This window comes from Plecotus auritus (genome assembly GCF_963455305.1).
Source record: "Plecotus auritus genome assembly, chromosome: 11".
Taxonomy (NCBI): domain Eukaryota; kingdom Metazoa; phylum Chordata; class Mammalia; order Chiroptera; family Vespertilionidae; genus Plecotus; species Plecotus auritus.
Window position 1 is genome coordinate 42,834,198 of NC_137777.1, and position 12,942 is coordinate 42,847,139.

Consider the following 12,942-nt stretch of genomic DNA (forward strand, 5'->3'; position numbering starts at 1 on the left):
TATGGTATTAAAGATTGAGATTATATTCTTATGGGAACACTGTTGACTGAAACATTGTTCCGTGGCACAGACTATGTAAATATAATGTATATAAAGACAATTAATAGTAGGGTAGCAGTGACTAGGCTAATTTTCAAGGTATGCTAACTAAAAATGCAGAAGATGACAAATTTAAGCTGAGAGGCTTTTTTTTTTCAAGAACCCCACACTGGTAATATCTGGCAGCTCAATTTTGGTGTGTCAGCTGAGTCCTCCTCTTCTAAAACCAGGAGATAAACTAAATTTCAGATTTGTTGTTTTTCATTAATAGTGCCTTCATCCTGTATCCAGAAGCCCCCTCTGAAGTACACATAAATCACCAGTCTAAACCCAAAACCTCTCCTGTCTCTTTGGCTACACTTGACACATATTCCGACCCACGCTGATCCAAGGATGTTGGCTAGCACCACAGAGCAGGACTGTGGAGCTCCATACCTGAGGCCTACCATTCTGCATGTTTCTAGAAACTGAAATGTTAAGTGTTTCAGGGAGTTCATCCAATTCCAAGCAAATCTTTGTTTAGTCTGATCTTTTTGTTTAGCTTTGCTGGCACACTTTGTAATCCTTTCAGAATTAGATGCTGCTAAGAAGTAACAAAAGACCATCTGTCTTGGTAACTTGGTTATAAAGAGAACATGATCAATAAAGATCTTTTGGAACTAAAGCAGCTAAGCAGAAACAAACATCTAAAACTTGATGTATTCTGCTTTAAAAGTGAGTATGATTACCTTTTTGATAAGATTTTCCAAATTCAACTACAATGTCAAGGTAGGCTATTTTTCACATTGCCCATAACTGTTAAGTATTAAGTGTAAAATGAAGATACTACATGGTACCCAGCTGACACACTTTATCTTTTTTTTTTTTTTTAAATATATTTTATTGATTTTTTACAGAGAGGAAGGGAGAGGGATAGAGAGCTAGAAACATCGATGAGAGAGAAACATCGATCAGCTGCCTCCTGCACACCTCCCAATGGGGATGTGCCCGCAACCAAGGTACATGCCCTTGACCGGAATCGAACCCGGGACCCTTCAGTCCACAAGCCGACGCTCTATCCACTGAGCCAAACCGGTTTCGGCAACACACTTTATCTTTTTAAAGATGAAAATGTTCAAAGAAGATTCTCTGTACATATCCACCCACATTTATGACAGAGCAGTTGCTCTACCATCACAAAATATATACTAATATTACTCTTCCCTGATTTCACATCAGGCTCACTCATGGAGCAAAATTGTTGATTTAAGAGTAATTGTGGGAAGAGAATGATTTAAACTTACAGGATTCAAGAAAACACACTGAGGTAAGAATGGTCGCTATAAGTTAATGAACTGAGGATGTTCAAAATAATTATCTGTGAATGAAAAAGAACATGTGTTCTGGGGCTAGGATACTATCCCAGAACTGAAACTGGACTATAGTAGTCATGATTTAGTTGAATTAGAATCCAGTGCCTTTAAAAAATGGCTTATTTGTATTTCAGGGGGAGGGATAGGAGGAGGGGATACTTTTAATCTGTTTATTGAGAAAATTAATTCCGATACAAACCCTGGACTATTTTACATTAAGAGGTAAATTGTGCTTAAAAAGTCTCTCTTGGCCTGGCTGGCGTGGCTCAGTGGTTGAGCATCAACCTATGGACCAGTTCACAGTTTGATTCCCAGTCAGGGCATATGCCCAGGTTGCAAGCTGAACCCCCAGTGGGGGGCATGCAGGAGGCTGCCAATTGATGATTCTCTAATTGATGTTTCTATCTCTCTCCCTCTCTTCCTTTCTGAAATCAATAAAAAAATATATTTTTAAAAAAAAACAACTGTCTTTTCTTGGCACTTTTTGGCCAACTTAGAGATGATCCATCTCAAAATATTGAGACTTTTCTAGTTTAGTTATGGAAGTACAGATTTCTCAGAAAGTAACAGATAAAAACTATATCGAAATAACTTCTATTATAAGTGTATTTTATTTTAAAGAACTGATTTTTATATTTTTAGTATCACTGTGTGACTTTTCTCCATTTCTTTTTTTTTTTTTTTAAATATATTTTATTAATTTTTCACAGAGAGGAAGGGAGAGGGATAGAGAGTTAGAAACATCGATGAGAGAGAAACATCGACCAGCTGCCTCCTGCACACCTCCCACTGGGGATGTGCCCGCAACCAAGGTACATGCCCTTGACCGGAATCGAACCTGGGACCCCCCAGTCCGCAGGCCGACGCTCTATCCACTGAGCCAAACCGGTTTTGGCTTCTCCATTTCTTATTAAAAAACAGGTAATAAGAAATTCTGGAAGTATCTATCTATATAAAAGCCCAGCAACCAGAATGGTGGAACGACCAGAACGACCGGTGGCTATGACACGCGCTGCGGCAGCCAACCAGACTGATCTGGGTCCTGAACAGCCCCACTCCCCTCACCAGCCCAGCCCGATGGGCCCCCATCGGGGCGGGCTGGCTGGACCCCACCTGTGCACGAATTCATGCACTGGGCCTCTAGTCCTAGATAAAAGGCTTCTCATAAGTCCTTTCAACTATATAAGGGCAGCATTGGAGATCTTGAAAGATGATTAAGTGGTAGAGAGGGTTATACTTTTTATAAATCCTCACCCAATGACATACTTAGAAAGAGGAAGGGGGGAGGGGAGAGAAGGAAAGACAGGGAGGGAGAAGAAAGTAGGGAGAGGGGAAGGGAGGGAGAGGAAGAAAATGAGAGAAACATCAATGTGAGAAATACTGATCAGTTGCTTTCTGTTAGCACCCTGACGGGGATGAAGCCCACCACCCAGGTTATGTACAACCAGCAACCTCTAGGTGCATAGCACAATGCTCAACCAACTGAGCCACTCTAGCCAGGCAAGAGAGGGTTATACTATAAAAATAGATGTATTTTTTAAATTCACCACTCTAGGACAATTTCCTCTCATATTTTAAAACTTGGTTAAAAACACTATAAAAGACAATGGAATTTTTCTGTTATTAGTGAGGTTGAATCTGAAATAAAATGACCACTATCTTAGGAACTTTGACACTTTAGAGGCACAGAAGAAAGCAGCAGCATAGTGTTTGGTCCTACAAGGCAAGAGGAAGTAAAAGAATGAATAATCAGCAATGTGAATTGAAGTAAAGGGCCGTTTAATTAAAGTAGGGTCTTGTTAAAAGTTTTAGTGGAACTTCAGTGCTCAGAAAGAATTCCTGAAATCTGACTATTAATGAATCTTATTTGGAACGTTGTCCTTTATAGCTAAGAATCCCTGAATAACGATTAGAGGAGGAAGCATTTTCTTTAATTTGAAGGGTCAGCTCTAACAATGTGGTTCCCCCTCCCAGAGAACAGCACCAAAACTGAAGGAGTACATAGAGGCATCAAAACATAGGTATCAATAACTAGCTCTAATTTGATCTAAACATTATTAAGGACTTTCTTTTTGTAATATAATGGTAGTTTCAAAATGTTAAAGCAATTTTAGATTTTACTTGTATGATGGTTATGATTTTACGTGTCCCACTAAGAAGCTAATCTAACTTACCCATGAAATAAAGTATTTTAAAAAATTTTCTCCATATTACAAAAATTCAAATCAATTATATTCCCTTCTTTTTCTCAAGCAAAAAGATATTTTTCAAATCAAAATGCTAAAGTTATTATTCTAAAATAAAACTGCTTACCATGATACCACCATTTTGTTTTCTTTGGATTCTTGTTACATGTTCGAACATAAAAAGAATTATCTGGTGGTCGTCTCTGAAACGAAAAAGCGTTTAAATAGATAAGAAGTTGTAAAACAGAAAAGCATAAGGGAGAGACAGATTTAATAAAAGCTTTAGCAAAACTATTATAGAATGCATAAAAAAACAATATAACTGCTGATGGCATAAATGAAAGAAAACCTAGGGAATGTAGACATTTGACACTAAAATAGCTTTTGAAAAAATCAGAAGTGTGTGGTGTAGTTTGAGTTAGGCTCCTGTGGGATTACTAGAGAATGAATATCAACTAATAGTGGCATCATTAGGTTGTAAAAAATTTTGGTTTTATTTACCTTATCTCCCTAGAAATAAGTTAATAATTACTTTTGTGAGCTAATTGAAACAAAAAAGTCTACCTAATTAGATTTGTCTGAGAAAACTAATGCAACTTATACACCTCCACAAAGGATTTTACTTTTCTGTAAGATCACCAAGGACAGACCACAGGATTCAGTTTCAAATAACATGAGAAAAAAGGGGAAAAGATATATTGGCATTTCTGCTGTACATACATATACCTTACTAGAACCATACTATAAACATATGGCAGCTTTGCAAGGGATATACATCAGAAACAGTGATGCCAACACTGAAGATAGATTATAGAAGAGGGCTGTCCTGAAAACTGTTGTATATTGATCAGGCACAAGGAATATGTGACACTAAAGATTTGGAAACAGGTCAAACCTGTACTAAAGTCACGGAGGGTAGGTTTGTAACTAACAGGATAGGCTCAAGCAAAATGCAATGGAGAGCAGGACTACCTAGAGATAGCAGGAAGGAAAACAGGTAGTCCACCTCATCTAAAACTCACATATACGACTCTAATCTTAGCCGGGCCTCATAATGCCCCTAGGAGTTAATATTAACTTAACAAAAGGGAAGAGTAGAGCATAAGACGTACAACAACTATCCCAAGATTACCCTGTTAATACAGTCTGGGAAAATTCCTGAAAAATTAATATTATGACATTAGATGCCTGGCTACTTCAAAGACTAGATGATCTGCTGTTGCTTGTCCTGCAAAGTCATAACCAGTGCTCACATGGAATAAATTGCTACTACTATGGCAAATAATTTCATAAACTACTTTTATGTATATTTATTAGAACCCAATTAAAAAAACACTTACTCTATTTGTTTAAGTCAAGAATATAACCTAACTGGTAAGTAACCAAGGAGATTGTGTTCTTAGAAAAAATAAACTATATATAAAGATAGATTACCAAATTGTTTTAGAAATGGAACACAGGCTGGGAAGTTTGGACTATCTGTATTATTAGGGCACTGAGAATAAAGGGTTGATTACTGAAAAACCCTTGGTCTCATATCTACTAAAACCTACTGACATAACAGATTTACTAGTAAATGCCTCAGTTTAGGAAACCATTCCTGACTATGAAAAGGGATACTGGAACAAAACAATTATGACTAAATCTAAATTCTTAAAAGCCTATAGTAAAAATTAAAATTTGCATTAAAAAAAGAGTCAACTAGTAAAGTGAAACTCAGGCAACTATGTCCACCACAGAATACAATTCACCTCTTTACTAGAAGAGTTTCGGTGGATATTTAAAAGACATTTTAAAGCTTATTTGAATGCCGGAACCGGTTTGGCTCAGTGGATAGAGCGTCGGCCTGCGGACTGAAGGGTCCCGGGTTCGATTCCGGTCAAGGGCATGTACCTTGGTTGCGGGCACATCCCCAGTGGGGGGTGTGCAGGAGGCAGCTGATCGATGTATCTCTCTCATCGATGTTTCTAGCTATCTATCATCTCCCTTTCCTCTCTGTAAAAAATCAATAAAATATATTTAAAAAAAAAAAAAAAAAAAAAAAAAAAAAATAAAGCTTATTTGAAGCTAGAGCACCTTAATGACAAAGCAAGTTTCCTCTTTGTAATCTATTACTTAGCACAGTAAAAATAGCATGAAGTAGGTACCTAATAAATGTTTGCTAAATTTCATTACAGAGTCAATGCTGCCAGAATGCTGACTTCCAGATTACCATCTTTGTTGAATACATTATGGTTTATACAATATTATATAGCTTATCAATAATTCAAATGGAGTGGCTAGTCTTATATATGAAATATCAAAGAAATGGTAGCAAACAACTAAATGTGAGGGGAATGGTAAAGCTTAGAAAAAGATGAAGAAGGTAAAGAATATAGTAATTTTCTAGTTTTTAATAGTAAATCAATAAATTTAAATGTAAACAAAAGTAATCATCAGGTATATGCAAGAGCTATGTGCAGATATCACTAGTATTTATCTCTTAGCTTTTCTTATTCAATCCTGTTACTGTCCCACCTTCTATAGACATTAAACATTAGCAGGGACATAGAAACCCTAGTCATTGCAAACTGCTCTGTTCTACTAAAAGCTTAAAATTGGTATGTGTCCTGGGGAAGAAAATATGGAAGTAATAAATGAGTAAGACTTATTTCCAAAGCCCTTGGGGTTTACTAAAGTTCAAATATAGTGTTAAAATGCAGCTTAGAAAAGCCAACAGCAAAGAGGAAACTAAAGTTAAAAGGTGATAACAACATATGTACCCTATTTCATCTCTTCTAAGATGTACATTTTTCCCCTTACAGTTTAATATTCTTAACTAATGGTGTGTCACAAGTTTAACTGCCCGAGTTAATTTCCTTTCTTATATGATATATAAAAGTTCATTTTAAGGGCTCTTAATGCTGTAATTTGAAAAAACCACAATTTAACCCATTATTTAACCATGCCCAGTTGAACAAACCCTTTTTTTTTTCCCTTTTTAAACCTAACATCAAGAAACTTGTTATGGAACTAACATCCCAAGAAACTTACTTTGCAAACAGTGGCTTAAAGTGCTCGAGTCTAGATAACCTAACCAATTTAAAAACAAAGTACTCTGCTAGCCAGTTTGGCTCAGTGGATAGAGCGTTGGCCTGTGGACCAAAGGGTCCCGGGTTTGATTCCGGTCAAGGGCATGTACCTCGGTTGCAGGATCCTCCCCTGCTCGGGCCGTGTCAGGGAGCATGCAGGGGGCAACCAATTGATGTGTTTCTCTCACATCGATATTTCCGTCTGTCTTTACCTCTCTCTTCCACTCTATCTCTAAAAATCAATGGACAAATATCCTTGGGTGAGGATAAAAAAAAATTAAAATGAAGTACTATCTTAAAAGTTCTCTAAATACAAATTTAATAAAAATGACAGTTAAATTTGGAAACAGAAAAATAACCTCTCAACTCTCTAATCTCAAGGAGAAGCTTGTTTCTTCTGTAAACAGAATAAAAGGAAAGCCCCATGGGAAGTAAGGCTTTAAAACCGTAGCACTCTATGAATACTGTGCCGCACTAACCCTCAAGTGGGAGTGACAAAAGGACCAGAAGTGCAGAGGATTTAGGGTCTTTAAAAGGATATCTTAAATATTAACTCATGTGACTTTTGTTTTTGGTCTTATTCTCCTCTGCATCAGACAAAGAACCTGTGGATTTGTAAAGGAGAGTAAGAGGACAAGTCCTAAAAATTCTCCTGGTAATCTAGTCTGTCACCTTCAACCTAATCATTATGATAGCAAAGCTCCGGTTCCTGCAAAATGCCTTGAAAGAGGCTGATGTGGTGAGAGTCAGCACAGGGAAGAAAGGAGGGGAGTAGGGAACGCCCTTATGATGCTTGTTCTTGGGGCTTTTCACTCTGAAATCTAGAAACAAGAATTTCTTGTACACTTTTGCCCTGTGCATGTTTATGGAAATAAAATGCAGACTCTTTAGAACATCTGCAGGTATTTTCTGTTTAAGAAATATAAAACAATATCTAACTTCTATTTGGGATGAAAGATTATCAAAATATGCATTCCCTATAACTTTATAATAAAAAACATTAAATCCTTCCTTCAAATAAAATATATATTAAAATAGTTTCTCTACCTAAACTGAAAGAAGAGACATTACCTGGAATAATTCTGAAAAGTCCTACCTTTTCTTTGCAGCTGGAAAGCATGCTAATAATGCTAAGACAAACTGATTGGACTGAGAGCGCTGGGGACCAGTCTTCTGTTAGAATGGATAAACAGATATGACCATTGCTATAAACATGAGGATGAACGGGAATATTTTCACCAGTAAACATGACCTAAGAAAGAATAAAATTCCATTAACATGCAAATATTCTGTATGACCAAAAAAAAAAAAAAAAATTCCCCACATAACTTAATATTTTTAAAACCAAATTAAAAACAAACAAAAACAGTGCGAGGAACAAGATAAATAACTGCTTTTTTATTCTCATGAATTCAGTAAATACTGGTTTCACTGTATGAATGCCCACGTCATAGGGGGAGGGGACCCCCAAATTATCTATTTTGTATTTCAGCTATTTTTCAAATCCCCTATAAAAATTTTCAAACTACCATGTATTTTTAGACTAGGAAAAGTCAACTCTCCATTTATAAGAATGGTTTTTCAAATTCTATTCATTGCTCTCCGCATATAGAAATCAAATACAATAAAATTCCGAACAGAAAGTATTCAATTTTGAGACAATATGAGTTATAGTGGGAGGAACATCCCTTCCACCTGTAACAATGCTACCACCTCAGGTGCTATATGCAAAAGGAAATGACAATGTATTCCACCTTCTCTAAACTCATACATCCATTATGATGGGCACAAACTACTACTTATTAATCAGTAAATAACTATGTGCCTAGACCAAAATAAAAAACACAAAACTGGGGGGTTGAATGAGTTTCCCAATTACTTGTTTTTCTCTGCCTTTTCTTTTAATCAATTCTTATAATAGTTTTTCTTTTCTCCATCTTGCTTATACACTATTTTGAAAGGTAATACATCTATTATTTCCTTCCTTTGCCCTAATAATTCAACAAATATCCTAATAGTAGTGTTTCTTATACATATCTACCTAAGCATCTGAAAAGGAAGGAGAGTAGATCCATGTATCCTGAAGAATTTATAAGCATAGCCCAAAGTAGGTCAAAGACAATAAAAGTTATTTTTAAGAATGTTTATATGTTACTTCATATTAAATTATTTATTTTAACAAGTAAGTTAATTCACCAATCTTTAACTGAATTTTATTCTGCAAAAAATGTACCATTTTTATTCTGTTGTTTAGTATACATTCCTAAATTCCTGAACTGGCCTTTAAAAAAATTACCTGAAGATGTGGCTAAAAATACAAATTCAAGGACCCACTTTCACAGATTTCGAATCAGTAGGTATAATGGGATTATTATAAAGCTCATCAAATATAAACCAGTAGTTTCCAAACAAGACTTACAGTATTTTTCTCAGTCCTGCAAACTGCCTCACACTAGAATATAGCAGAATCTTAGTACAGAGAAACTTTACCTTAACTTATGACAGAAAATGATGATGAAACATATATTGCTCTAGGCATACCTTTCCTTCCCTTTAGAGAGAAAAGAGAGCCAGTGAAATAAATGTGGCCAGCGTACAGTATGTCATAATTTAATATAGGACACACTGTGAAAGATTATCATAAGCTAGGCTTTTTCTTTTATTTTTACACAGCTAGCTACAAATCTAATTTTATTACAATCTCACAAATACTTACATTTAACAAAGCACTCTTTCATACAAGTAGGAGTTCTCTAATATTTCAAACACTACTAACATATGGGACTCATTTCCTTGGCTAAAGCTAATATAAGACAGCCAAAGGATTTTTTTCTCAAAGGAATGACTTTTCAAACATTATTCTTGTTTTTCCTCTTTAAAATCTGGCCATCCACCCTCCATTCACACTAAAGAGAGCTAAAATAAAGCTGAAAAAATAGAAGTAAAATCTCAAAATAAGAGACATCAAGTTACTTTCCCTGCCCAATTGCAGAAAACCCCTGAAAGACTGGCACAGCTGGGTTAGAAGTATACCATTTACCTCAATTATATCTACCCATGCTAATGCCTTTTTCATGACTTTTTGCTTAAAGAAAGTACTGCTCTGCAAAAGGAAATGACTGCTTACATGGTCTTGCAATTCTTGAGTTTATCCTAGTTTCCACAGGCTATTTTAATTTAACTTTTAAATTAAATTTTATTCTTTACCAGTACAAATTATAGTTTATTATTACATGCATTTGATATTCCCACAACCTACTGTAGATGTCTACAGTGGGTATTAACGAATCTCACAGAATATGCATCTGCTTTGGGGTATTCCTTTTGCCAGAAAATACCATTGGACCAGTAGGATGCATTTATTAAGAATGCAAGCAATGTCCAAGAGCTTATTCCCTGACCACAACAATTATTTTTTTACAGGATATTTTTCAGTAACAACTCTTTTTTAAGAAGTCAAGTAGAACAGTGCTTTGAAAGTGCCAATAAGTGAATAAGCACCAAGTTATCTTCTTTGGCAAAAAAGAATCAATGTATCAGCAACCATCAAAGGAAAATACACAGACAGACAAATACAAAGGTCAACAGTGCATGATCTGACTAGCCAATTCACAGAGCAGAAGGAAAGCAGTATTCTTGGATAGAAATGATGGTATACTAAATCATTTGGCCTGGGAGCCAAGAAATATGCACAGACCAAAAGGAAACAAGGAGAAGCGAGAGGAAAGGGACACCTGTAGCAGCAGCAGCACAGTCTGTAAGCAGAGAAGAGCCAGAAATCAAGAGATCAGCTCTGAAGTATGAGGGGACTGAAATAAAAATCAAGTCTCAGTAACCCTTAAAAAAAAAAACAAACAAAACGGGGCTTTTTAACATGCTGCATGCAGGGCAAATGCAGACAGTCTAAAACTTTTAGCCACCATAAAAACGGGAATGAATTAATTGTACATAGTACAGGTAACCCCTAAGGTCTAACCCAGCCTTGGGCAAACTACGGCCCGCGGGCCGGATCCGGCTGTTCTATCCGGTTCTCTTGCTCTCCCCTCCACTCCTTTACTTTGAGTTTATATTAGTTCACACAAACACTCCATCCATGCTTTTGTTCCGGCCCTCCGGTCCAGTTTAAGAACCCATTGTGGCCCTCGAGTCAAAAAGTTTGCCCACCCCTGGTCTAACCTGACAGATACAGAATTTTAGAAGTTCCAGGTCTAAACATGGAAAGGCTGAGTTTACATGCCATAGATGAATTGCTAAAATAAAAGAAAAAACTTTTCAACAGTTTATCATGTATAAAGCTGGTAAGTGGTTTCCACAGGCTGTTTTAATGTCAACTTTACTATTCTGGTCCTCTGCATGTGACTGGGAGAGTAACCAAGGCTGAATTACTTCAAGATCACTCTACTCTCTTAATCATCCTCATTTACTTAACACCAGTAGAAGCCAAAGGAGGAAATGTACATTTCAGTTATTTTAATGCAGCCAAGTAAGTTCTAAAACCTTAAGAGATAATTAAGCTATTTTCAGAGTTCAAAACTTTTTATTTGAAGGAGAAACCAAGATGGCGGCATAGGTAAACACCTAAACTGCTGCCTCGCACAACAATATCTAAACCACAACTAAAAGACAAAACGAACATCATCCAGAACCATTGGAAAGCTGGCTGAGTGGAAATTCTACAACTAGAAGAAAAGAGGAAGCACACTGAGACTCAGAGGAGCTGCAAAAGGCTGAGGTACGGAGACTCGCACGCGGAGAGGACAGGTGGCTGAGTGCGCGGCTGGCTTTCTAAAGTGGGAGGGAGACGGAAGCTCCCAACTGCACCGAACTCCAGTCCCGGGCGAGACGCTGGGAAACCAGACTCATTCGGGAGGAATCTAGACTGTCTGGCAGCAGGCGGAACTCCAGGGCGGCTTTCTCTCATAGGTGCTTACAGAGATTACCGAGGGACACTGAGACCCAGGGGCCTCATAGGGCAGGGCCGATGGGAAACCAAGGCTGTCTGCTCCGCCCTGAAACTCCGCCCCATCCAAGCTGAGCACCAGAGGCTTTTGCAATTTTTCAAGTCTTGTCATAAGAGTGTCTGCAGCACAGAAGTTCTCCCAGTGTAGACACAGCTGATCCTCACAGGCAATTGGCCTGGAGGTCAATTCCTCCCAGTGATACCAACTACAATCAAGACTTAACTACAACAAGGCTGAGCACACAGTCCACAAAGGGGTGCACCAAGAGTGTCCACCTCAGGTAAATGGGAGGCTGAGCCACTGTGCCCTAGAGGACACCTACCACACAAAGCTACTCTACCAACTCAGGGAAGCAACAAAATGCGGAGACAAAGAAACAGATCACAGGAGGATCCAAGATGGTGGCTTAGGTAAACACCTAAACTGCTGCCTCGCACAACAATTTCAAAACTACAACTAAAAGACAAAACGTCTATCACCCAGAACCACGGGAAAGCTGGCTGAGTGGAAGTTCTACAACTAGAAGGAAAGAGCAAACAGCATTGAGAGGTGCACAAGTGCTGAAAAGCTGATGTACGGAGGCGCGCGAATCGGGCTGGCGACGGGTGTCTGGGAGTGCTGCTTTTTTCAACCCGAAGGGAAACAAGCTCCCAATTACTCCAAACTCCAGTTTTTGGGGAGACACGGGGGACCCAAACTCCTATGGAAAGAAGCTGGACTGTCTGCCATCAGGTCGGAAAGTGAGGGTGGCTTGCTTGCAGGGCTGCGCGCAGGAATAACTGTTTACTGTGCTGGGGCATGGGACGCGGGGACACGGTCGGAGACCCAGAGCCAGCTTACTGGCAGCCATGGCTGTTTGCCACGCCCTAGCCTAGTCACACCCTGAGACCCCGCCCCGCACAATCTACAAACCCACCCAAGCTCCAAGCAGCGGCTTTAGCATATGAATGACCTGCCCCATCACAGCTTAACCTAGCAAACTTGCAGCCCAGGTCAAACAGCTCCAAAACCTCCAAACCCAAGCAAAGAGGAGAAAACTGTAGTTCTCGCTGTAGCGCCTGCTGGGTGGCCTCAGACAGTAGCTGACCTGCACCCCATTGGAGATCCAGAAGCCAGTGTACCTAGTGGTCAGTGTGAGACACCAGATTTCAACTCCTCACATCCATAAGTGACACATTCAAGAGGCAGACTCAGTGAACACCAAAGCCCCATTGAAACAAGTCCTGCCCCCTAAGCATGTCTCCAGCGCAGCAGTTCTTCCATTATAGACACAGCAGGTCCTCACAGCCAATTGGCCTGGAGGTCAATTCCTTGGTGGTCATTCTTCCCAGTG

General features: G+C 38.5%; 1 protein-coding gene across 6 annotated transcripts in view; it reads right to left on the bottom strand.

Moving 5' to 3' along the window:
* Window positions 1–12,942, bottom strand: part of UBE2W (ubiquitin conjugating enzyme E2 W) — a gene marked incomplete at its 5' end in the record, with an annotated part of 60,349 nt that overhangs the window by 10,601 nt on the left and 36,806 nt on the right. For 5 of the 6 annotated variants that reach the window (XM_080646266.1, XM_080646268.1, XM_080646267.1 and 2 more), the window contains 2 exons: window positions 3,705–3,780; window positions 7,745–7,900. In XM_080646266.1, the coding sequence (XP_080502392.1) occupies window positions 3,705–3,780; window positions 7,745–7,900 (232 nt within the window). Of the gene's footprint in view, window positions 1–2,075; window positions 3,108–3,704; window positions 3,781–7,744; window positions 7,901–12,942 lie in introns of those variants that run through there. The other variant, XM_080646269.1, reaches the window with a different exon arrangement.